Source organism: Meles meles, chromosome 2 (assembly GCF_922984935.1).
Source record: "Meles meles chromosome 2, mMelMel3.1 paternal haplotype, whole genome shotgun sequence".
Taxonomy (NCBI): Eukaryota; Metazoa; Chordata; class Mammalia; order Carnivora; family Mustelidae; genus Meles; species Meles meles.
In genome coordinates this window covers 58,650,001-58,677,477 of record NC_060067.1, presented here as the reverse complement: position 1 = coordinate 58,677,477, position 27,477 = coordinate 58,650,001, and the positions used below count along the sequence as shown (strand labels likewise).

At 35.2% G+C, this 27,477-nt stretch overlaps 1 protein-coding gene across 7 annotated transcripts in view; it reads left to right on the top strand.

The window, feature by feature from the left end:
* The window catches only part of CPEB2 (cytoplasmic polyadenylation element binding protein 2), a 68,593-nt gene that overhangs the window by 38,607 nt on the left and 2,509 nt on the right, over positions 1 to 27,477 (top strand). For 4 of the 7 annotated variants that reach the window (XM_045994769.1, XM_045994758.1, XM_045994755.1 and 1 more), the window contains 7 exons: positions 76 to 99; positions 14,345 to 14,515; positions 15,697 to 15,786; positions 20,333 to 20,451; positions 20,730 to 20,844; positions 23,738 to 23,919; positions 25,974 to 27,477. The exon at positions 25,974 to 27,477 is cut by the window's right edge and continues 2,509 nt beyond it. In XM_045994769.1, coding sequence (XP_045850725.1) covers positions 76 to 99; positions 14,345 to 14,515; positions 15,697 to 15,786; positions 20,333 to 20,451; positions 20,730 to 20,844; positions 23,738 to 23,919; positions 25,974 to 26,201 — 929 coding nt within the window. In that variant the 3' untranslated portion in view covers positions 26,202 to 27,477. The remainder of the gene's footprint in view (positions 1 to 75; positions 100 to 14,344; positions 14,516 to 15,696; positions 15,787 to 20,332; positions 20,452 to 20,729; positions 20,845 to 23,737; positions 23,920 to 25,973) is intronic. The other 3 variants (XM_045994772.1, XM_045994766.1, XM_045994762.1) reach the window with 1 other exon arrangement.

Genomic DNA, 27,477 nt, shown 5'->3' with positions numbered 1-27,477 from the left:
AGATCACAAATATTTGTATGGGTGGGCTTGTTTTTAGTTCTGACATTTTACAATTTGTCCTTTGTTTACATGCAGCAAGGAGTTATGGGCGAAGACGAGGTAATTCATTTCTGTTTGCTATGGTATAACTGTTTTTAATTGGGTTTTACTGATCAATACTATAATTAGCCTAGTTTTTTTATGCACTCTCTGAAAACTCACAGAAAAGTTACATTTTGATTTGCGCACGTGTCAAAGTTTTGAATCCTAAGTATCTTAACCTTTAAAAGCACATTTTCATACTAATACGGTTATTTAATAAATGTCTTCCTTTTAAACTGCCCAGATTTTAACTGTTTAAGTAATTTTTGTATCTTTTAAAATCTACTATTTATAGTTTGTCTAAGAAATATCTTTAATAAATACTATTGAAGGTGACAATGCAGTATGATTTTTCCACTCTCTAAATCTATAACTGGTTGTCTTTGGTACATAATTTATAACTCTAGTTAATTAGTTTTATGTCTGACCCAGTTAAAAGTACATACAAAACAAGCTGCTGTTAACACTGTTGTATAGAAATCATGTTGCTAATATTTCTCTGTGTCTTCTAAGAATATAATGCTTTCCTTCTCCCTCTCGCTACACCATGTAGGCACATTCACACACTCATTCTCACACACACACACACACACACTCTCTCTCTCTCTCTCTCTCTCTCTCTCTATCTGTCTATCTCTCCTGCACCATCTTCCGCTCTGGGTTCTTGCTATCTTAACAACAAAACGATGACTGTGAGAGAATAGACCACTAAACCTCTTCGGATAGCAGCTGACATGTTCTGTGTTTTAAACTTGGCTTTTCTTTCTCATGTGCAGATTGGGAGGGAGCAAAATAGATGGGATGAGAAGAAGCAAAAGTAATTTTATACCACTAGATTATCCTCTAACTTTGCAATAATCATGATATTTAAATAGCTGCTGTAAGTACCAAAGTGAATAAAAAAGGATTTTCCTTGACCCCTAAAATCTCCCTTAAGCCATGGAGGATAGACAGTTGTAATAATGCCTTTTGATAAATTTTATAAATATGTGCCAGTGCTTCAGTTTCTTTTCACGTAGTCATGAGTATGTGCACTTTGAAAGCAAGCTAAAACTTTCTGCTACCACTGATGACAGAAATGAATATTGTATGTTCTTTTTTTTTATAAAGATTTTACTTATTTATATGACACAGAGAGACACAGTGAGAGAGGGAACAGAAGCAGGCGGAGTGGGAGGGGGAGAAACAGGCTTTCCTCTGAGCAGGGATCCAGACTGCGGGCTGGATCCCAAGACTCTGGGATCATGACCAGAGCCACAGGCAGATGCTTAAGGACTGAGACACCCAGGCGCCCGTATTATATATTCTTAAGTACTATGTCCAGTTTTGTATTTTACGTTGTCTGAATTTAACTTCATTTTTGGACTCTGGTTTCTTCAAATGCTTCACTGAATCTCTTGGTTCTTTAGTTTTCTAACAAATATTACAGGATATAGAAACTCAAAACTCAGAAAACTAAAGCTAAATTACCTTTTAAAGGTTGTTAGCAACTGAGAAGAGGTGGAAAGTTTATAATTTTAATACCTATTTTCATATCTACGACTGTCTTATTTCAGTGTGCTATTTTAATATGGAGCTTCAGTTCTTTTGGAAAAAAATCCACTTATCAAGCTGTGATTTTTAGGTATTTTTGAAACTCTAGAGCAATTTAATTAAGGGTCTTTTCCTTCTATACACTTATCATCTTTTAACCTTAGTAATTTATGTTTAATCTAATGTGGTATACTCTAGCATAAATATTATGATCTAGGAAGTTCTTAAGAGCACAGTATCAGAAGTCATGTTGTTGTTTATCTTCTTTTATCTCAATTCAGTAATTATAGACTATGATTATGATACTAAGAAAAAGCAAAGTTTTCTGCTCTCAGATAAGAACTTACTACTATTCTTTATGGCTGGCAGAGGATAGAAATATAAAGATTTCCTCACTTCAGAGTTCCTTGCCAGCTTTGGAAAAAAAAAAAGGACTCACATGGTTTTTTTGTTTTGTTTTGTTTTGTTTTTTTTTAAAGATTTATTTATTTGACAGATAGAGATTACAAGTAGGCAGAGAGGCAGGCAGAGAGAGAGAGGAGGAAGCAGGCTCCCAGCCAAGCAGAGAGCCCGATGCGGGGCTCAATCCCAGGACCCTGGGATCATGACCTGAGCTGAAGGCAGAGGCTTTAACCCGCTGAGCCACCCAGGCGCCCCGACTCACATGGTTTTAAGGCTTCTGGAGAAGCTTTCTTTAGGATAGAACTGATAGTCGTCACACTTACTTGACTTAAGAAGGGGTAATGCCTGAATTTTCCGTTCAGATTATATGGCATTAGTAATTTTTTAGTTGGTCCTCTGTGAATAGTGAGAATCTGCTTTTAAAATTTCAATTTTGATGGCCAGATGAAAAGTATACCCATTAGAAATACCTATTGAGAAGTTTTAATTTGAATTTGAAAGTACTTCGACACAGTAATAAAACATTAAAAAGAAAGAAAGAAGGAAGAAAGGAAAGAAAAAAGAAAAGAAAAGAAAGAATCCCACACACATACCAAAGGAATGACTCATAAAGGACTAGAAGTAGCCTGGCTCTCTTCCTGTTTTCTACTCATTTTTTCCCCTTTCTAAGCTAGATACAGTATCATTGTCACACTGATAACCTTTTAACTACCAAGATCCCCCCTGAATGGGCTTCGTGTTTAACATTTGGTCCGTCAAAGGAACTGTATTAATAATTAGTTAATCATTAATCATTTTTCTTTTCTAAAAAAAAAAGTCAGATACATATCAGATCTACTGCTCCTGTGGGTTGTGTCACAATGAGTTAATATAATTCTTATCAAAAATAAGACATTGCTCTTTACCGGTGCGGTGGTGGGTGAACAGCATTATTTTCACAAGGCATTTTGACTTTGTAGAGCAGTTTAGGAAGAACTATTTGTTCTTACTTGGCACCTTTGACTCACCTTTAAACCCAGGCATAGAGGAGCTGTTTTCATTTAAAAGATTTCCCACTTGACTGCGGTCAAGCCAAATTACTACCAAAATGACTTTGTATATTTTAATTTTCTTAATGTCAAGAACAAGTTTAAGTCAACCTGGCTCTAGATATTAATATATAAAATATAGGGGCGCCTGGGTGGCTCAGCGGGTTAAAGCCTCTGCCTTCAGCTCAGGTCATGATCCCAGGGTCCTGGGATTGAGCCCCACGTCGGGCTCTCTGCTTAGCGGGGAGCCTGCTTCCTCCTCTCTCTCTCTCTGCCTGCCTCTCTGCCTACTTGTAATCTCTATTCTGTCAAATAAATAAATCTTTAAAAAAAAATATATATATATATATATATATAAAATATACTTTAGGAATAGTCAAAATTTAATTATATTGGAAGTAATTAAGAAAGAGCAAATATTTCTTTCTCTGTTTTTCATTTGGGACCTGCCCCCAAGTCCTATGTATCTCTATACTCTGGGAGCCATAAAAAGTTCTACTCCAGAGCTGCCTGGGGACCAGGATTAGGAAGAAGGAAGACTCATGGGGAGCTGACTTTAATATATGGAAAACTGTCTTTTGTATTTCTTTTTTTTTTTTTTTAAGATTTTTTATTTATTTATTTGACAGAGACACAGAGAGAAAGGGAACACAAGCAAGGGGAGTGGGAGAGAGAGAAGCGGGCTTCCCACCGAGGGGAGAGCCCAATGAGGGGCTGGGGCCTGAGCCGAAGGCAGACACTTAACGACTGAGCCACCCAGGCGCCCCGTCTTTTGTATTTCTTGTCCAACATTTCTTCCATTCTATTCAAAGAGTAGACACACTGATCTGGGGTTGGATTAAGGTGGGAGTGTGAAGGGAGGTATGAAATGTAATTTAAATTCTGTCTCTACATTTCAAATATTTTTACATTGCAATCTATCCCTGTAGTAAAGGATTCAAGGGCTACTGTGCTCCCAAAGGAATAAAAATATATAGGATATTTTAAGTAATAGAAATAGAGCCTATTTTAGTTGATAGGGCTAAGCATCACAATCCAGTCTGTTCTAGCAGGTAATCCCAAAGCTTGAGTTAATAGATTGTATGGGGAATGAAATAGGAGAAATGATTTTAAAAGGGAATGAAATTATGGAAGTTCAATTAGAGAGTTTGGATGTATTTATACTATGTAGCCATTCATATTTATGCACTGTAATAAATAAGGAATTATTAATAATACATTACACCATATATTGCTTTAAAGTTGATCCAGGGTTTTCTGATTTGGTTAGATTTGATTCAAATTTGTTTGAAGTCTTGTGAAGTAGTCAGAATAGGGGTATGCCCCCTAAATATCACCACTATCAAATCCTTTTATGATGAAATCAAGGCTGAAATTCTTTATCTTTGATAAATACTTTGGATACCTGTCAGAGAATGGGTAAAATCCCCAAAGCATGGGAAAAAAAAAAAAAAAAGCCAGAGTACTACTGTAAGACAGAGGTTAGTAAACTTGTGGCCTATAGGCTAACTTCTAAACTATAAACAGTGTTTCATTAGAACACAGAGATGCCCATTCACTTTTTGTCTGGTTGCTTTGGAGCTACAGTGATGGCAGGGTTTAGTAGTTACAACAGTATATACAACAGTGTGGCCTACAAAGTCTAAAATATTTACTATCTGTCCTTTTACAGAAAAAATTTGCTTACCTCTCCTCCCTGAAGGGGCCAACTACCTGCTCTACACCTATACCCAGCCATATCAGTATCTTTAAAAAAAAAAAAAAAATTTCACTTTCACAGGTGAACTTGTCAAATATATCTAGAAAGTAATTTACAGAGACATACTAGGCTATAATTGATTATTAAAATTAAATGTCTTATCCATCCTGTCTGCCTGTTATTGGGGCAAAATCTTTTTTATAGCTTCTTCCTCAGTTCTTTGGGAAAAGCATGCCTTCTCAGTGATTCTATCTGATTAAACAGGTGGTGCTTGAGAGAGTTCAGTGTTGGATCTGGCTCTGTTTTTTAATAGGTTTTCTTTGATTCTTTCATACTAAATAAAAATCATGCCATCACATTGGTAGATTTTTCTACCCCAATAGAGTAACTGCTAGGATCTTAGAAGATGGGAAGAATATTCATATTCGTCCTTAATTTATATAGTTTTTTTTATTTTTAGAATAACAGTTTGTAAATGAAAGTACAGGATAACATATTGAGATCAAAGAACTATGATTAGATTCAAATTGTAAATTGCCTAACTTTGTATAAATGTTTTCCTTTCTTGGCTCCCCCTTTGGATGTGTGAGAAATTTTTTTAGTCTGAGCTTCCAAAATAAGGTCAAAATCTGAGAAGTCACTATAGCTGTGATTTGGGCAATTAACATAGCCACCAAAGTAAAGTTAGTAATTGCTTACAAACCCCTCCGACTACAGGTGTGTGTGTAGTACATACCTGCCTAACAACAGGAAAGCAGGTGTTAGGGCCATCCATGACAGCCTGTCATGCAAGCAGCCTGCTCATTGCCCCATCTTCAGTTTAGGATGCTCATCATGTAACTTTTATTATTGGATGGAATAAACATTTTTAATGGGAATATAGAGAAGTTTCAATTCTCTAATCCACTTTATTAAAATATTTTGAAATGAGTAACTTGAATCTTAATTATCCATAGCAAACAAGACTCATATTGGAAAGCTGTGTGTATGGTAGTGGCTGTGTTTCTTACTCTAAGGATTTTGGTTACCTGATAAAAGAGCCCTGGTAACCTTGGAAGCCATCTTAGACTCTTTCATTATCAGTGACTAGGCAATCTTCATTTATTTTTTTTTCATCTCCTTCATTTCTCATTCATCTCTTATTACTTCCTTTATAATCTTTATTGTAACTATTTTACCTTTAAAATGTTTTATTGTGCATTTTAGGTGACTAACTTACTATGAGATATTTTACTTGCATTTGTAAATATGGCTTTTGAGCACATAGTTAAGAATGTCTCCAGTTTTCTATATTTTACCTTGATAGGGCCTTGGAATGTTTCTGTACTTTAGCTTAAGCAGGTGTTTTCTACCTATAAAGAGTGTCCCCTCTTTTTTATCCTCCACTTTTTTCTATCTAAAACTATCACATTCTTTGTAAATCTCTTAAAGAACTCCTAGTTAGAATCTCGCTGTCATCTTGGTTATACCTAATCTCGTATTACATTGTATTAATTTTCATGTTTATATACATGCATGTGTTATAAATATATGTATATTTGCACATACATATTTCAAACAAATATGGATGTATATACATTTTAAGTTAGAATAACTGAAGTAGGATTTCTGTATAACCATTCATTCTTGTTACGTTGTTGTATGGTCAAGAATTTTGAGTCAAGATTTTCTTAACAATAGCCAGAGAATATAAATGGAGGTGTTTGATGTCAAGATCAAGAGATGATTTCAAAAAATAGGAGGGCAAAAAAACTTTAACCCTTCAAACAATGTAACTGTAATTATAGTTTATAATTCTTTTTTGAATGTAGGGCTTGTTAATCAGCATCTGTTGTTCCTGGTTTTAACAGCATGGAAATCTCACCTTTAAGATTATTTATCTAGAGAAAAAAAACACTTCAGAACAACCATATCCAGTTCTTCTTTTAAAAGAAGAAGACATTTGGGGCGCCTGAGTGGCTCAGTGGGTTAAAGCCTCTGACTTCGGCTCAGGTCATGATCCCAGGGTCCTGGGATCGAGCCCTGCATCAGGCTCTCTGCTCACCAGGGAGCCTGCTTCCCTTCCTCTCTCTCTGCCTGATTCTCTGCCTGCTTGTGATCTCTCTCTGTCAAATAAATAAAATCTTAAAAAAAAAAAAGACATTTGAAAAATTGTTTTTAAATACTGACAGACTTCAGTCTCAAAGGGAAATTGTAAGATGTAAGATTGTATAGAAGAGTAATTACTATCAGTAGTTATTTATTTTTTATTAGTGAATGGAACCACTGTGTAGATATACCACAATTTGTCTCTTTCCCAAATGTGGACAGACATTTGAATTGATTCCATTTGGAACCTGTTATAAATAAAAACTACCACAAACATTTTTATTTCCTTTTTCTTTTCTCTCTCTCTGTGTGTGTGTGTGTGTGTGTGTGTGTGTGTGTGTGTGTACATAGCAGTCATTTCTCTTAGATGTATAACCAAGAGTGGAATTGCTACTTAATGGAGTGCGGGTATGTTTAACTATTAGAAATTACCAACTAGTTTGCCAGTTTTATACTCAAATCGAGTATACAAAATTTGTATTGTTAAGCTTTTTTATTTTACCCATCCTGATAGGCATAAAAGTGACATTTCATTATTCTAATTTCATCTTCCTGATAACTAAGGGTGATGTTGAGCACCTTTTCATATGCTTATACCCTGTCCATTATATTCTTTCAGTACAAGTCTTCTGTCCATTTCATTTAAGAGAGTTCTTTATGTATTTTGTCCTACTTTCTAGGAGTTGCTTGCTTTTCACTTTACTCTCTTTTGATAAGCAGCTAAGAATTTAATTCTGATGGAAGTCCAGTTTTCTTTTTTCATTAGTGCTTATCTGCCTATCCCCAAACATCATGAAGAAATTCTAGCAACTTTGTTGTTTTATCTTTCACACTTAAGTCTTAAATGTAAGAGTAGGGATCACGGTTCCTTTTTATCCCCCCCTCCAGCTGGATTTCCATTGGTCTATCACCATTTATTGGAAAAAATATCCCTTTCCATGGTGAACAACTGCACTTACAACCTTGGAAAACATTAAGTGACTGTAAATTTGTGGGTCTCTCCCTGGACTCTTATTTTGTTTCAATTAGGTGTTTGTGTATTTTAACATCAGTATTACATTCTTAATAATCATAGCTAACTGATAAGTCTAGAAATCTGGTTGTATAATTCTGACTTTATTTTTTTATGTGATTTTTTAAAACTGAATCCTTTGATTTATCATAAATTTCAGAATTTCCTTAAGATTTTTAGAAGACAAAATGTGCTTGGATTTTGAATGACTTGTATTAAATTCATAGATAATTTGGAGAGAATGTACATCTCACATGTTGATTCTTCTGTATTTAGTCTTGTAGAATTTCTTGCGTATTTTTGTTTTCAGTGTAAAGATCTTGCATCTCTCGTTTAATTCATTCCTAGGATTTGATGAGTTTTGATGACATAGGTAATGGCATTATTTTAAACTTTTTCCCAGTTAGTACTATCATCTAGAAATAAGTTGACTTTGTATTTGTCCCCTAGCTAAATGCACTTATTTCTAGTAGTTTGAGTCTTTTGAATTTTTCATATAAAATCATGTTCTTAGCAAAAACAGTTTTATTTTTTCCTTGTATTTGACACTTTGTTTCTCTCATTTACTCCACTAGTTCTACCTCCAGTATAATTTGAATAGAAATAATGAACATTCTTCCAAACGTTGAAAACTATCTGGGTTTTTAATGCCCTTTATCAGATTGTGGAAATTCATGCCTATTCCTAATATGCTGAGCATTTTTAATCATGAATAGCTGTTGAACTTTATCAGATGCATTTCTGACATCCGTGGAAATGATTGTGTGATAATTCCGTTTCCATTTCTTAATGTGAATTACAGTAATTTATTTTCTTTTTTTGCTTATATTTTTATATCAAGTGCAAACCAGCAAAGCAGAATTTTAATCTTATATCAGTATACTTTTATTTATATATCTTAACATGTATTTGTTTATTTAGTAAGCTCTACATCGAACGTTGGGCTCAAGTTCCCAACACCAAGATGAAGAGTGGTACACTTTACTGACTCAATCAATCTTATATTCCTGGGGTTGAACTTCATTCAATCATGATGTGTTTTTCCATTTGTGTGTATTTCTAGATTCAATATGCCAGTATTTTCTTTAGGATTTCTGCCTCCTGTGTTCCTAAGGGATGTTGATAGTATTCTTTTCTTGTAATGTTCCTGCAAACTAGTTAGGAAATGTAGCCTTTTATGTACATAGGCTCTGTGTTGGTTGATGTCCCTTTTTCCATACTTAGTATTGGTAAATTGAGTTTTCTTTTTTTTTTCTTGATAAACTTTGCTTAGAGGTATGTCAATTTTATAAGTTTTTGAAGAGCCATCTTTGGCTTTTTTGATTTGCTTTCATCTTAGTCTGTATTTTATATGTCATTTGATTATAGTTTTTTATTTCCTTCATCCTACTCTCTTTGTATTTAATTTGCTATTCTTTTCCTGTCTTTTCGTGGCAAAAACTAGGATTTTCTAAGCATTTCTTCTTTTCTAATATGCATTTAAAACTATAGCTTTTTCTCTAAGTAAGGAAATTTTCCTCTAAGTATATAGCTTTTGCTGCCTCCCACAAATTCTATACTGTTTTCATTATCATTCCACTTTAGTCTTTTGAAGTATAAAAACCTGAAAATACATCCTTAGTTTCAGTGCAAAAAAAAAAAAAAGAGAAAGGTACTTTAATTTTGGTTGAAAACCTGTATTTTAGTCCATATAATTTTACAATCAAATTTTATTTCTCCCCACATATATAACTTTATCTTTATTGCCAGTCATTTTCAGGCACTAAATATTTGGTGTATCATTCTTACAAAGCATGTTTAAACTGTACTACACATGAAAGATGTCATTATTTAGTGGTTCTCCTTTTATAGTCATATTAATTCAGGTTATAGGGAAAGATAATTGGCAAGATAAAAAGTGATATTTTTGTTGATATATACCCAGTTAACTTCTCTTTTAAATACTACTCAATTCCATAGTTTTTATGGCTTCTTGAAAGTGGTCATGAAAAAAAATTTTTAACGATTTTATTTATGTATTTGTCCAGGAGAGCGAGGGTGAGCAACAGGCAAGTGGGAGGAGGGGAAAGCAGGCTCCCCACTGAGCAAGGAGCCTCATGTAGGACTCAATGCCAGGGTCCTAGGATCATGACCTGAGCTGAAGGCAGATTCTTAACTGACTAAGTGTGAGCCTCCCAAGCACCCTGAAAAAACTTCCTTTTAAGATATTTATTTATTTATTTATTTATTTATTTATTTATTTGACAGAGAGGTAGAGAGCATAAGCAGGGGCAATGTCAGAGGGAGAGAAAGAAGTAGGTTCCCCACTGAGCAGGGAGCCAGATGCTGGGCTGGATCCCAGGACTCTGGGATCATGACCTGAGACAAACCGACTGAACCACCCAGGTGCCCCTAGCAATGAAAATTCTTGTTAGTATGGCCAGAGTATGATGTTTCTTAGACTTTCCATTACACATCCTTTGTTTGACTGAGCTTTGATTACTAGATTTTAGATATACATTATAGATTTTTGATAGTTATTTCATTAATTTATTATAGTTAAAACTATTATCGTTAGTAATATAGAATTGTTAAAATAGTTATATTATGAATATGCTTATAGAATTATAGTTAACACAAAAAGTTTAAACCTTTTTGGGTCACCTCTCTTATGTAGTGATTTCCTTTGTCACTGCATTTAGTATTTCTATTTAGAACCTAAATATTTATGATCTATAATTTTGCTCAAGATAAAAGTCTGTTAGAAAGACTGTTTATTATATTCATGGAATTGCTAAATTCACATGTGTGTTAGGGCACTTTAAAGTGAAATAGTTTCAAATGTATTGACATGTCTGAAATAAGTATAAAATTTGAATTTGTAATTTTTCTGTTAAAAACTAGCTAATATGCATGTTTTCTGTCTCAATTTATTCCTTTTAAAATATAGATTTATTAAATTCCAACTTTAGAAGTTGAACCACTTATGCACAATATTATTTGTAATGGATCTTGATAAGCTTTATTTTGTTAAATAGTTTGATTAAAATACTTTTGAAGGGCTTTCTTTCTGTTAATCACACTACTGTTGACTTTTGTTTTACATTGGTCCTTATTTCTGATAGCAAAGGTATTGGAAAAGTTAAATTAATATTCACAAAGTTACTCAGTGAACGTGGACATCTTTCAGAACATCTTATTTAAATTGAATTTGAATCTGTATAATAATTCCTTATTCCTATACAAATAGGATCTTCCTCCCTATTTTTGGTGCTTAAAAACTTTAAATTCTTACTTGCAGTGTCCAGCTGCCTACAGTTCACAAGCATATAACACCCTTCCTTCACATCCCAACCCCAGTTTTCTTCTGCAAGCCATCACATTTCACACTGTCTTTGTTTATATCACTTGTATCATTATGTGTCATGTTATTTTAAGATGATGTATTGGTAACATTTTAATGTTGAATATTACTTGTGTTTGTTAAGGCACATGCTATAGATTCTATGCATTGTCTCCTCATCCAAAAAAAAAAAAACAACTTTCATTCCATCTTGAAAGAAGAACAGTTTCTCTGCATCCTTATTTTCTTTTTTACCTTTTTCTAATAAACTTCTAAAGAGTCATCTTTTGATATATTTATAAAACTGTACATGTAGCATGAATTCCATCCAACTTTCCTAAAATTGCTTACCTTCAAAGATCGTGTATGTCCTTGAACATGTTTTTAAAATGATTATCTTAACATCTCACACTGTTACTGCATGGCTTCTTTTTTTTTTTTTTCTTTTATTACATTTTGCTTTGGCACTGTATTGGCAATAATATTTCAGCTTCTCTTACACTTTTCTTACCACTCCTTTCATGTTCCATCACTTCCTTGTAAGTTTATCAAGGAGCTACCTCATCACTTCTCTCTGCAGTTGTCTTCAATGATATTACAGAGAACCTTCAAATATCATTTCTATAAAGTTGACTCTCTTCTCAGAAATGTGGCTTATTACCTTTCTCCACTCAATTTGGAACCTCCTCCCTTACATTTAATTCTTAACATCCTCTCAGCCTATGCAGCTTTACATACCTACCCTTTTTTTTTTTCTTTCAAGCTTTTATATAAATTCCAGTTTTTTAACATACAGTATAAGATTGGTTTCAAGTGTAAAATTTAGTGATTCATCACTTAAATACAACACCTGGTGCTCATCACTACAAGTGCCCTCCTTAATCCCCAAAACTTATTTCACCATCCCCCTGCCCACCTCTCCTCCATCAACTTTCACTTTGTTCTGAATAGTAAAGAGTCTGTTTCCTGGTTTGCCTCTCTTCCTCCCCAGTTTTGGTTCATCTGTTTTGTTTCTTAAATTCCACATATGAGTGAAGTCATATGGTATTTGTCCTTGTCTGACTAACTTCATTTAGCATAATACTCTCTAGGTCGATACACATCATTGCAAATGGCAAGATTTCATTCTTTATGATGGCTGAATAATATTCCATTATACGTATATATACAGCATCTTTATCCATTCATCAGTTGATGAACATTCAGGCTTTTTCCATGATTTGGCTATTATGGATAATTCTGTAAACATCGGGATGCATGTATCCCTTTGAATCAGTGTTTTTGTATCCTTTGGGTAAATACCCAGTACTGTAATTGCTGGCTCATAGGGTAGTTTTATTTTTAAATTTTTTTTTTAACTTTTTGAGGATCCTCCATACTGTTTTCCAGAGTGGCTGCACCCTTTTGCATTCCCACCAACAGTGTAAGAGGGTTCCCCTTTCTCTGCATCCTTGCTGACACCTGTCCTTTCTTGCGTTGTTAATTTTAGCCTTTCTGACTATGTGGGGTGATAATCTATTGTAGTTTTGATTTGCATTTCCCTGACAAGTGATGAAAAGTAACTTTTCATGTGTCTGTTAGCCAGCTGTATGTCTTCTTTGGAAAAATGTCTGGGTGTCCTGCCAATTTTTTAACTGGATTGTTTTTTGTGTGTTCAGTTTTATAAGGTCTTTACATATTTTGGATACTAACCCTTTATCGGAATGTCAGTGTCATTTGCAAATGTCCTCTCCCATTCCAAAGGGATGGGAGTTATATTGCTAGTTTTGTTGATTGTTTCCTTCCATATCTACCCTTTTGTATACTATTTTTTGGTCTTTACTGTCCTTATATTTAGTTAATGGTTCTTATTATTCATGTTCTAATACTTTTAGTTCCTCCTTTCCAGTTTTCTCTTTTGTTTCCCAGATATCTACTCTTTATTGCTATAGTTCTCTCCCCTGCCCATCCTTCCTGATCTGCTCATTTCTTATCACTTTAACCACATTTGCTGTAAGTCTTCCCAAAGCACCAGTAAAATTATCTTGCTTGAGCCCCTGAATCCAGTTTTTTGTTTTAACCATACACTAAATAAAACATCCCCTTTTGCCTGGCATTCAAAGCTAAGTATTTTGACTAGCCTCAAAGCTGTTTTATTACTTGTACTCTCCTTATTTCCAACATGTAGTAATCAATTTTGACTACTCCCTATTTCTTAAATTCGTATTTTCCTCTTTTCTCTTATGTTTCTCCTTCTACTTGGAAAATTTACTCAAAACCATGTTCTAATAAATATTTTTATTTAGAAATAACTTACCCTCTCTAATGCACTGAGTAAATGCCATTAGCCTTTCCTTTTAACCACAATTGCCATTCAGTCTCACTTGGGGATTTAAGAAATTACCTGTTGATTAACCAGCCTACTCCCTTCCTCCAACAAACTTCCTCTGAAGTACTTTAAAGCTTTCTTATGGATATGTGCCATAGTTATATGTATAGATCTTATCTTTTCTAAATGTACATTCTCTGAGAGCAGGGGACTATATTTTATTAGGTCATTTTATTTTTTTGATCCCTATGGAGTCTAGCATGAGGATTGCTGCAGAGAATTATATAGGACGTGCCCTGGACAAAGGGTTGCACCCTTGAAGGGTGAGCTCAGATGGGGACCAAAGTCCTAGAGGGGGATGCCTTTTTCTGTTTTGCACATTTGGAGATGCCCCATCTACATGTGTAATCAATTAATTCAAAGCCTTATATGTAAGTCTTATTTGTTGCCTTTGTCCTTACTTAACTGTGGTCTGCAAGTGGCTTTCTGTTGTGTCCTCTTATCTATTTATATTTAGTCTGTGCCATTTCCCTTTTGCCACCAATTTCTCAAAGGTTTCTCCTGTTACACATCCAATTTAAACTGTCCCCATACATCAGATTCTTACTGCTTTCCATAAAACATTGAAATGATTCAGTGTTTGTTTGCAGTATAATTGTTGTCATATGACTACATTTATTTCTAAGTCATTATTCAGACTGCTTCGCTTTTGAATCCCAGTAATTAAAACCTTAAACTATCTGAATATCCCTTATTTTTTTATGCCTGTGTCATCTTCATATTTTAAACCTTTGAATTTGTCATTGCTGTTTTAATGCCCAACTTTATCATTATATCTCAGATTCAAGTTATATTTGTTCTTATATTTTAGGTCGTTCTTCCCTCTTTCCAATAGATGATGGTCTGCTTGATGATGGTCATAATGATCAAGTTGGTGTTTTAAATTCACCCACATGTTACTCAGCTCATCAAAATGGAGAACGAATAGAACGCTTCTCTCGAAAAGTTTTTGTTGGTGGTCTTCCTCCAGATATTGATGAAGGTAGGGTGATAATTTGAACTTAAAACAAAACAAAACAAACAAAAAAAACCTAAAATATAATGTGAATGGGGGTATGGAATTTTTTACCTTGAGATTTTCAGTCAGGATGGATATTTATCTCTGTTTAAATATTTTGTTGCCTGTTGAAATATGAAATAGATAATTAAACAGTTAAAAAGTTTTTTCTTTATATGTTAAAATGTATATCGTTATTGTATTTTTTGTTAATAAGATTACGATACAGAAAGTTTTTCTAATAAAACTTAAAATCTTTCATATTACCATATTACCATAATACACAAAATAAAATGTCTGCAGTGCACGACAGTCAGAAGTTAATTTTCTTGAGGATAAATAGGCTGTTAGAAATAGGTAAGAAAGAGGTAATAAAGCCCAAAAGGGTAATGGAAACAGAACATAAACAGGAAATTCAGGTTATCCAAAGGCTGAACAGATGTAAAAGTCATCATTTGTAATAATAACAAAAGAAAATAATTCAAGGTAAAGATTAAAAATACAAAGCTATCTAATGTTTGTACAGTTGTGGGAAATCTGCCACTCTTACTCACTACTAAGAGGATATTGCTACACTTTGAGAAATTTTTAAATTATTCAAATATCCAGAAACCTGTCCTAAGTGTGAGTTAGTGTTATAAGGTTTTCATATGATGAAATAACCTAGAGTACATCATTGTATTTGATATGTATTTGTTTCAGTGAAACTACCTGGCATATGTCAAACCTTAATGAGTATGATAATTCTACATGTCTTGTTCTAACAGATCTGTTCTTTCCCTATGAGATTTTACTTATCAAGCAGTAATCGTCTCTCTATTTAACTTGAGATAATGTTTGCGTGTTTTTCAAGCCAGTAATATTTATGATTTGGTATACTATCAGTCCTTTAGTATCTACACAATGTTAGATAAAATTTTAAAACTCACACTGAATTGATTGCTCTGGTCACTGTGCTGCATAAATTTATTAATTTATTTTAGCTAAAATATCTATTTCATATATTCTGTCAGTAAAGATATTAGACGTGTTTTCGGTTTTCGTGTTCTAGTTTATCTTAGAGTACTTGGTACTTTTAAATATTAAATCTTTAACTTATAAAATATGGGGTTTTTTAATGAACTATTAAAATTAATTCCTGATGTGTATTATTGTACTTTTTTAAGATGAAATAACTGCTAGCTTCAGAAGATTTGGGCCTTTGGTAGTAGATTGGCCTCATAAAGCAGAAAGCAAGTCCTATTTCCCACCAAAAGGTAAGAGTTTTTATTGTTAACATTTTCTAGGGAATCGGGGTTTTTTTTGTTTGTTTGTTTTTGGGGGGGATCAGTTTTATGAGAGAAATAAGACAATACCAATTACTTTGTTTTCTTTTCTTTTAGAATTGTATATCATCACACCTTTATATAAAAACTAATAGAGTAATTTGTGAAGGCTGGTAACATGTGTCAAGTGAAAAGAATGGAACTGAGGACTATCATAGTTTCACTTTAACCTAGTCAGGAGCCATTAGACACTTGCTGTGCTTTCTGTATGATGGTTTGACAGTGATCTGTTTGAAGCATCCTTCTAAGTAACTTGGGTACTGACATGTAAAAAAAGTGTCCCTCTATGCAATGAATTTAAGATCTATTTGAAGTAAGAGAAAAATATAAATGCATGAATAGTATAAATATTGCCAGATTTACGTAAGTGTTCCAAACAATAACAGATAACAACAGAGCAATATTTACTTTGTGGGTGAATTTAGCTAGAGGAGAAAGTGACTGGTCCAAACCCCATTATATAGAGAGATCAGATGTGAAGAAGATACCTAGTTGTGTTAGTAACTCACTGCTAGGATACCCACTATGGCTTGTCACCATTTCACCAGAATAACAAATCACTAATATTCATCTGACCAAAAGCAAGGCCACCATTAATGGGAAGAAGAGGTAAGTTCCCCCTGCCCACAATGAGCCGGGGAGGTGAGTGGAGAGAATTAAACGTGAATCCAGTCAGGTTGCTAATGGCAGATTCTCTGAAGGGAATAAAAAAGGGGAGGTTGAAAAACTAAAGCTTTTCTTTAAATATCATTGAAATAAAATTTTAGAAAAACAAAAACCCCATTATTCTCATGGCTGAGCAAATTTTCAAACCTGGAAAAAAGACTCCAGTAGATCTATTAAATGGTCTGATTTGGGCTCTGGGAAAGGAAACGTGTTAGAATAGTTACTGGTATACAAAAACTAATTAAAGATTTCTGATAATGAATTATATGGGATATCTCACTTATTTGTCACTGAAAATTCTAGTACCTCCATTACCAGTTTGTGTAGATTTTAGAGAAATGGAATAACCCAGTGGTTTTGTTTTATACCTTTAGATATTAGATTTATGGACTCAAGAACATCTTTTGAGCAGGGATTCTGAATCCCAGATCTCTATGAAAGTCTAATTAAAGCTATGGACCTTTCTTCATGTACTCTAAATTTTTACCCAACTTTGGACTTTACTGGTCTTGGACATCCTGATACTTAGTTTAGAGAGAAAATAAGCTCCATATAGATGTAGACATTCATTTGTTCATCTAAGTTTTAATCTGTTCTTGAGCTTTAATTTGTTGCTGAGTTTTAAACTGAGTTTTAATCTGTTGTCTATTGCTTCACTTTGTTAGCCTCTTGTAAAGTTTTTTGAATGTTCAGTAAAAAAGTCAGTTTGTTTCTAATATTCCTGCCTAAGTTACCAGTATCCTGGTCCACTTCAGGAATGTGACTAGTCTGTCAATACCTCTGCCTCTCTCCAGTTTTTCTCCCACAGTACAGCCAGAGTAATCTCTTTGAAAACTCATCTGATAGTGCTATCTCTTGACCATCTGCTTAAAACCCTTCAATGGTTCCTTTCAGTTAGAATAAAGGTAAAAATGGGTTTGCCCTGCCCAACCTCCCCACCTCTGGTTTCTTCTCCCACTATTACTTGTTCACTTCTGGTTCCAAAAACTGGCTTTGCTCTCTCCTGCCTTAGGGCTCTTATGTATGGTATTCTCCCTTCGCCCTAAGGCCCTTCTGATGTGTCTCCATCCACATACCCTCATTTGTCTCAGTTCAAACATTGGTTGCTCACAGGATACTTTCAGGATGCACCTAGCAGTTCACATACTCCTATTGTAGGCTCTCCTGGCACTACTCCACTCTCTCATAGCCCTTGTCACAGCTACAATGTTACATTTTTACAACTCTATAAATCCGTGATGATTTTGCTAAAATCCAATTCTTCCCATAGTCTGTCATACTCTGCATTTACTCATCTTTGTACTCTTGGTAATGCCCAGAATAATAACTGACTAACACAAGATAAAAACACCTATAAATACTATAGAATAGAAGCTCCTTTGATCTGGAGTAGGTGGGGAAGGCTTCACTGAGAAGTTCTGAACGAAATCTGAAGGTATTGTGTATAGACATAAAGGAGTTGAACAGAGTTCCAGGCAGGAACTGAAATACAGTTTTAGAAAGGAATGAGAATTGGTTTGTGTGGAGACAGGTACACATTTTTTGCCTGAGCCTTTTGTTCATGTAACAGGATGATGGACTCTAAGCCTAGAAAGATGTGTTGGCACAAATTCATTCAAACAGAATAGTTTCTGTCTTTGTTGCTGTTGTTGCCATTATTGTTGTCATTGTGGTTTTTGTGGTGATGGTTAGTTTATTTTCTCAAACTGAAAACAAAGCAAAAAGACCTGAATAAAGCGGCACTGGCAAATCGTAGTTTGGGGTACAATTATAGTTAATTGTCATTGCCAAAGACCAGTGTTTCCAAACCTTGTCCTTTTAAGCAGTTTTGACATTGTTGTAATTCATCTTCCATGGTTTGGAAACACTGGTACAGAAAGCATCCAGTTAGTGAAGCTGTCTTGTAATTAAGGCAGCAACATGAGCCCTTGGAGATGGAGCCACATGTGTACATATGTTTCTTTTACAGTGAGTGAGGTTCACTCTATATGTACAGTATGTTTTTGGTAAGAGTATTTTAATATTTAATGGTTTGCCTTAGCTAGATCATAATTTACCTGCCATGTTGTTTAATTAGTTTTGTGATACAAACATTTCTACCTAATAATCACACAAATCATTAAGTAGTATTAGGAATATTGAATGTAGAGGTGCCTGGGTTGCTCAATTGGTTAAGCGTTTGCCTTCGCCTCAGGTCATGATCTCAGGATCCTGGGATGCAAGCCGTCTGTCAGGCTCCCTGCTCAGTGGGAGCTGCTTATCCTTCCCACCACCTTCTTCCTCATGCTTTCTCTCTCTTTCTCTCAAAATCTTAAAAAAAAAAAAAGTATTGAATGTAAAGTATCACTTTAAAACTAACCAAAATTAAAACATTAATATCAAAAATTAGTATCACAAATAACATTAAATATACTGAATTTAAAATATTTTGTAAATTGGTCTTATATCCTCTCAGTTATTACAAAACAGTTACAACTCACAAATCTTTAACTTGTGTCAAAATTAAAGCCGTCACTTAAAACCAGTTTTCATTTTTTTATTTTTTCAAGCATATTTAAATTTTTTCTAGCAGTTGGAAATGTCTGCAATGTGTTTTTTAATCTTGCGTAATCATAGAAAGTTTCTGTTGCATAGGTTGATTTGATGGCTTATTTATGCAATCAGGAATTATAATTTTAAAATGAAGCACTTTTGTGTCACATCAGACCTTTGTGGCAATTACAGCCATTTTTGGCAATAAAGCTATGTGTTTTGATTTGTGTATAAAACATGATCTCACATTTACCATTGTCTAATGGAATAGATAGATGTGCATGGCCTGCTTGATGACTTCTTCATATTAGAACCAAATTATAGTTCTCTAGGTTTGTTTGCATAGAAATCTCATCAAAGAAAGGGGTGTTTTTGGTCAGTTAATTATCAGCTTCTAGGAATAATCACGTAATGGTGAACTTCCAGTATAAATTTTGATACCTTCTTTTTATAATGAAGTTTGTTCTGCTTGAAGAATGATAATCTGTTATCACAAAGAAAGGAGGAAGGGCATATTTCCCAAAGGTATAAGCATCTAATAAGCAAGAGCTTGGGTCCAAAGTCCAAACATAGTCTCCAGACTACTTGAAGGGAGTGTTCCATGGTTTATCCCAGTAGAGAGTTTGATTTTAAGGTCCCGACCCATGCTGGAGGACCCATTTCGCTCCAGCCTCCTTAAGGCTGTTTTCTAAGGTAGTTTTCTTAGTACAATTTTGAAGTTGACATGCTGACCGTGGTTATTTCCCCTTCCTTATGGAAATTCTTGGGCCTTTCCAATGTGTTCTAGCCCAGACTGTGCACCAAAACATGTCTTACCCTGAGGGCCTCTTTAGAAACCTTCTACTTCTAATATAATCAAGGGGTTAGTCCTGGCAAGTTCTTGAAGAAGACAGTCTCTAGGGAGACCTTGGGGGCTCTCCTGGGTTTGAAATTACTCCACCAACTGCTTGTTCATGTGACCGACTTGGGGCAAGTCATTAACTGCTGGATACCTCAGGTTTTTCTTCTATAAAATGGGAATAATGTCTTAGAGACTTGCGTGGGAATCAAATGAAATAATTTATGTAAAGCTTTTAGCACAGCACGGGATAGAAAGCATTCTATATAAGATAGCTAGTTAATGAGTATCTGTTTCTGTGTGTATTCCATAGGATAATGTGCTCTCCTATAGAAAGTCTAATGGTTCTGGCTCTCTCTGATAGTTAATTTTTTTTCTTTTGCAAAAGCATGTGTTTTCTAAATAGTATTGAAATTTGGGGTGAAATCACTTCCTTTACAGGCTATGCATTCCTTCTCTTTCAAGAAGAGAGCTCAGTTCAAGCACTAATTGATGCTTGTATTGAAGAAGATGGAAAACTCTATCTGTGTGTTTCCAGCCCCACCATTAAGGACAAACCAGTAAGTAAATACTATGTGTGAACTTTAGGCTACAAATGTGAGTTTTCCAAAAACTGGTTTGAAGTAATTAATGATAAAAAAAAAGTTAAAATACCATGTTAAGAGTTCAGTTTTTAAAAATCCTAATAACTTACAGTATCTAGCTAAAAAAAATAATTTATTTTCAAATCCAGCTATACAAAATTTTGAAAAATAGAAGGACCACTGTTAACTGGCACAAAGTAGCATAAGCTGTCAAGAGAATAAGACCAATTATAGTGACGTGATTTTCTTCCTAGGTTCAGATCCGTCCTTGGAACTTAAGTGATAGTGATTTTGTGATGGATGGTTCTCAGCCTTTGGATCCTCGAAAAACAATTTTTGTTGGGGGTGTTCCTAGGCCATTAAGGGCTGGTAAGTAGAATGTTAACAAATGTGGGGCGCCTGGGTGGCTCAGTGGGTTAAAGCCTCTGCCTTTCGCTCAGGTCATGATCCCAGGGTCCTGGGATCGAGCCCCGCATCGGGCTCTCTGCTTGGCAGGGAGCCTGCTTCCTCCTCTCTCTCTCTCTCTGCCTGCCTCTCTCCCTACTTGTGATCTCTATCTGTCAAATAAATAAAAATAAAATCTTTAAAAAAAAAAAAAAAGAATATTAACAAATGTTGCTTCTTTAAAAAAAAATTAAATATGAATGAATTCAGTAAACTTTTCAGAGCTGTTATGTACATGGCACTATTGGGTGGGCAAAGGGCAGATTCTTTATGCTCCAAGAGTTGTTCGCTACAGAATTCTGAGAAGTATTCTTAAAATTGTCAAGTAAGTGGAGAAGTAGACACTCATCTACCAATATGAATAATTAACTCCAAGTAGATCCTATAAGAAGAATCCAGATACTTCTGACTTCTAAAAAGAATTTTGGGTCTGTTTATTTTATGTCAGTTGATTCTGATATTTGAAGAAGTACTTTTTTTTTAATAGTGCTTTGATAAGTAATATACTTCTGTTCATCAATAACCAGAAACCAGAGATTTACCAGAAATGTCATCCAGGAACATAATTACAGACGTATATGCCCACTGTACAAGCATGCTTTATGATTCCCTGTGCCCTGTGAAGTGTGTTAGTGCCTTCTACCACTGAGAACATCCTTTTCCAGTCAGTATAGGACATACACGTTAAAAGAACCATTCACACGTGTAAATACTTACAGAATATAACTGCTACAAAGAAAGACTATAGAGAGTAGAAGAATATCACAGGAATGTGGTATAGTCTGATATTTAGAAATACTTGCATTTGAGCTGACATAGCAGAAGGAATAGAGTTGAGGTGGCAGGAGGGTTGTGAGGAGTATGTTTTCAGACAAAGGGAAGAGCATATTCAAAGATCTTTAGTGGAGGGAAGCAGAGGGCATTGGAGGAACTGAAAGAAATCCAGAGTGAGGGGCACCTGGATAGCTCAGTGGGTTAAAGCCTCTGCCTTCAGCTCAGATCATGATCCCAGGGTTGTGGGATGGAGCCCCACATCGGGCTCTCTGCCCGGCAGGGAGCCTGCTTCCTCCTCTCTCTCTGCCTGCCTTTTTGCCTACTTGTGATCTCTCTCTATCAAATAAATAAAAATAAAATCTTAAAAAAAAAAAAAAAAAAAGAAAGAAATCCAGAGTGGCTGACTAGATGTATAAGAAGTGAGGCACAGAAAAAGTGAATAGGGGTCAGACCATACAAATCTGTCTGATAGCTAATTCAGTATTTATCCTCTGAGCAAGGGGAAACTTCTGAAGAGTTTTAGATAACTGTAGCTAATGACATATTTTGGGGGCAGCTGGGTTAAGAGTAGATGTGAGTAGACCATTTTAGGAGCCCATTCTTGCAGGACAGGAGAATGATAACATGAGCTAGATTGGAGGTAGCAGTGGTGAGAGAGAAAAGTAAACACATGTCCCAGACAATTTATGAGGTAACCTCAAAGGCTGAATCTCAGCTTTCAGTCTTAAGCCACTATGTAGATAGTTACACCTTCTACTGTGATAAAGAACACTGGAGAAGAGAGATTGTGGTCTTGATTTTGAAAGCAAGTTTGTGGTACCATTTTGAGCTCCTAAGTAGAAATTTTAGTTATGCCATTTATATCTGATATCTAAGAATTACTCTTGCTACTGTTTTGAAAATAAATTCTGAGAGGCCTTTCTACTGTTTCGACAGTAAATCAGATGCAAAGAGTTAAGGCTATTGCCACGATCCAGATGAAAAATAATGAGAGTTTGGAACAGGATGTTAGTTGATGGAGGTGAGGAGATTGGATTTTAAATAGGTCTAGAAAATCAGGTTCATAGGATTGCATGTGTAGTGGGGAAAATAGAAAGGATTGAAGCCAAGAATCTTAGGAACTTTATCTTTTCTATTGCTTACCAGCTGAGTTAGCAAAAACTCATTGGAGCAGATTTAATGGGATGGTAGAAGATCAGAAGTGCCATTTCAAACTAGGTGGTGAAAGTCTATTAAATATCAGTATGAGTTGTCCAGGACAACAACTCCAGTTGACCATCTCCTGGTGGTTGCATCGATGACTTCGGAGTCTAGAGAAGAGGCCAAGGCTGGAGATAAGAATTTAGGACATGAAGACAGATAGATAGTATTTAAAGCCATGACATGGGATAAAGTCACCATAGTCCACAAGTATAAAGAGAAATCCATGACTGAAACTTAGAGTATTCTGACATTGAAAAGTCAAGGAGTTGAAGAGGAATCAGCAAGGAAGACTAAGGAATTGTGAAGTCGGATGAAAATTAGTAGAAAAATGTGTCCTGAAAGTCAGATGCAGAAAATAGATGTTAACTATGTTCAGTGCTTCCAAGTAGATTGACCATGTCCTTTACAGTGGCATGAGCAATTAACATGGAGTCATGGGATGAAAGTCTAGTTATAAAGGTTGAACAAGGAATGGGAAGAGAAGGATGAGGTAGTAGAAGAAAAAAAATTAACAATTTGGCTGTAAAGGAAGAATATAGAAATTAAGCAGTAACTGAGAAGGAGAAAAACAGAATTAAGAGTTTTGTTTTGGGTTTTTTTTTTTTTTTTAAGATTGGTAATGATCCAGTGTAGAGGGAAAAACTCATGATAAAGGAGAGAGGAGAATTGCCAAGTAATTCTGTAGTGAGAGCAGATTGGGTCCAATATGCAGGTGAAAGGACTGGATTTAGAAAACAGCATAAAACTATTCTATTGACTTTCCCTTTTTAAAAAGTTATTTAAAAACTGTTGATTTACTGTGTTCTCTCACATTTGATGTGAATTTCTTTTCCTTTTCAAGTGGAACTTGCTATGATCATGGACCGGCTGTATGGTGGAGTTTGTTACGCAGGAATTGATACAGATCCTGAGCTAAAATACCCAAAAGGTGCTGGTCGAGTTGCTTTCTCCAATCAGCAGAGCTATATTGCTGCCATCAGTGCTCGGTTTGTTCAGCTTCAGCATGGGGATATTGATAAACGCGTAAGTTGCATATTGGGAAAGCATTTAACATCTATAATAAGGTGCTGATCCAGAGCTTACTACCCTACCAAGTTGACAACATAATTCAAATACTTTATTTTTTTATACAACTTTAAATCTTAGAGTAAAAGAGTATTATATCAAAATACCACTGAAACGTAAAATTATTGAACATACTTTGAACTTTTTTTTAAAGATTTTATTTATTTGTCAGAGAGAGAGAGGAGCAAGCAGAGGGAGAGGCAGGTTCCCCACTGAGCAAAGAGCCCAGTGGCGTTTGGCGTACTTTGAACTTTAGATACAGTATACAAAAATTTAAATGTCATTGTAAAAGCACATCAGGTTGTAGGGTTTTCAGTTGTTGTTGTTGTTTTAAAAATCCACCAATAAGGTCTTAATACCTTTCTAACCATTGAGGCAGGGCTTATTTTAAGAGTTGTACCCTGGGTGTACCTGGGTGGCTCAGTTAGTTAAGTGTCTGCCTTTAGCTTAGGTCATGATCCCAGGGTCCTGGGATTAAGCCCCTCATCAGGCTCCCTGCTCTCTCCCTGCTCCCTGCTTAGGGTACAGTGGGAGCCTGTACCCTGGAGCCAGCACGCCCAGGATGCTATGTCCACCAAGTGCTCTGTAATCCTCAAGAAATTAACCCTCAGTATGCCTCTTTTTCCCCATTTATCAAATGGAAAGCAATAATAGTATCTTTTTCACAATTATTTTGAGGGTTAAATGAATTCTCACATGTAGAAGCATTTAAAGTTTGGCACCATTATTTAAGTGTTTTTATCTTTTATCATTAAATTTAAAATAAAAATACACTGTATATTTCCCTAAGTATACAAAATAATAAATATACAAAAAAATTTCATTACCTTTCTATCAGATGTTTGTTTTATAGTCCTTTTCATCACCTTTTAGGTTTTTCCCTATTCATTGTTGCTCTTGTGACAAAGAATTCTTCGGAAAATACCCTTATACACGCGTTTTCTGCACACATGCAAGTGTTAATACATTCAGAATAGAAATTGTTGTCTTGTTATTTTTTTTACCTTTGGCAAACACTTCTTTATCTCTAACCAAACCCTTTAAACACTCAGTTTCCCCCCTCTCCTCAGGAAAGCCTGAGGTGTTAGGCTGCCTGGCACATTAAGTCAAAGGTAGTAGCCCTCCATTCATAGTTATTATTAGTAGGCAGTACTGGCTTAGAGTCTCTGCTTTTACCTGCATAATCTAATCCTCACAGCGCTGTGAAGCAGATTCTAGGATTCTTCTCACTTTACAAACCTGGAACCTGAGGTTTAAAAGGCTTAGCCCTCAGAGCTGACTGGGGTCTCAGGTCTTCTGAGTCAGGCCTTCTCAGTGGGCCTCTTTGACTTTGTATCTCATAAATTCACAGAAGTCTAGATATGCCTTTAATAAGATTATCCACAGTTCTGGTGTCTGTGCACCACATAGTTACAAGCAGGTGAATAATAAGTGGTTGTTTGGGGTTGGGCCATCTCTCAGGTGCTACTGGAATGGAGGGGAAAAGGTGTAAAAACCAATTGTTTTCCATGCCCGTCTCTTTTTTACTCACAATCACCTTGCCTCCAAAATATTAACACACAGGTGTTTTAAAGATGTTACTTCACAGAAGGTAAAGGTAGAATGTTTTACAAATCAGTTAGATGTATAGTTTTTAAAAGTATTTTCTGCCTTTGAAAAATACAGTAAATACCACTCAGTTTATAGTCCTTGGAACAAAACATATCAAAATAAAATAAAATTACCAAACTAAACTAAGTGCTCGTTTAATCACATGGTCACTTACGAACATGAAACATCTTAGAAAAAGATGATTAGTGCCAGAAGAGAATGACTTTGTTGTTGATTTTTGTTTTTGCTTTTGTTTTTGTTTTTTAACCTACTACATGGTAAAGCTATTTCCCTGGGAAACTGCCTACTTTCTCGGTGTTTAATGCTGGTCCTTTTCTCGAGAACACCCTAAACATTTTAAATTTACTAAAATGATTTCTGAAGCAAACTTAATGGGAGACTTTTTTCCTCTCTCTTTCCAGGTGGAGGTAAAGCCATATGTGCTAGATGACCAGATGTGTGATGAATGCCAGGGCGCACGCTGTGGTGGAAAATTTGCTCCCTTTTTCTGTGCCAATGTCACTTGCCTGCAGTATTACTGTGAGTTTTGTTGGGCAAACATCCACTCCCGTGCAGGACGTGAGTTCCATAAGCCATTGGTAAAGGAAGGTGCTGATCGCCCACGTCAGATCCACTTCCGCTGGAACTAAGAATAGCACACCGGCCTCTGTGTAACAAGGAAAGAAAGGGTGCATGTGGCTTACTGTGTCTGAAGACGCGACATGCGGAAGAAATAAGTGCATTCTTCTGCTTTCACCCCAGCTACCAATACATGCATCTTTATCAGCAGCCAAAACACTACAAGCCTCTTGTTTTTCACCAAAACCCTACATCTCAGGCTTACTAATTTTTGTGATATTTTCATGTTAAAATAAAATGTTTTTTTGTATTTTCTCCAAGTTATTTTTATATGTAAAGTTAAAATTAGATATGAGAATGTTTTGCGTAGGGGCAAACAGTCTGCTGCTATATAGTGGGTGAAGCGTGCACTTATTTCTAAACGTGGGTTTTTAACTTCAAGATCTGCCCCAATAATTTACCAAAGGTAGCAAAATAATAGTGAAGATGGAATATGTCTGCTACAAATGCTTATTTTTATTGTTGCTATTTTCAGTGTATACATAAACTAAAAATTAGGGTTGATTTTTTTGCTCTCCATTTTGACTTGCAAGAAATAATACCTCAAGATAATCTGATTTATTAGCTATTTTTAAACATTTTTAATCACAAGCTGTATTAGCTTTGCTGCTATATAGGTGTTATGTGTAAATGCCACCTATTAATACGGGATTGAAAACATTAGAGACACACTGCATTGCAGATAAAATGCAGGCAGCACAATATGGCCTAAACTGCCATAGTTTTAGAATGTGAAAAAAAAATGCATGTTTACTTACCTGTATACACATTATGCATGCACTAGAATTATTAACGAGGTGAGGTATTGCAAATGTTCAAAAAAGCTCTCTTGAATCTAGGTAGCATGAACAAATTATAAAATTTGTTTAAAAAAAGCAAACTTGCATGCATTATTGTGACTTCAAGTTAAAAAATTTGTCCTACATGTGTACAATATGCAAATTAGTTTTAGATTAGAGAGTGCAGCCATTTTGTGATCTGGTCGGTAGTGGAATTCGATTTTATGCAGACTGGATGTAATATTTGTAATCCCTGTGCAATTTTGTGATGTGCGGTTCTAATTAATGTGCAGTGATATAGTATAGATAAAAGATTGAGTAAAAGAAAAATACTAGAATTTTAAAGAAGGTTGATTTTAGCCCCTTTGATAGTTCACGGTTAAGACATCCTTTATAAACCAAAGATGGCCAGCACACTGCTAACCAGTCACCAAATGTAAGACCCACAGAAAACCCATATCTAAACAAATGAACTTTATAGAAGAATGCAAAACTTTAGTAAACCTAA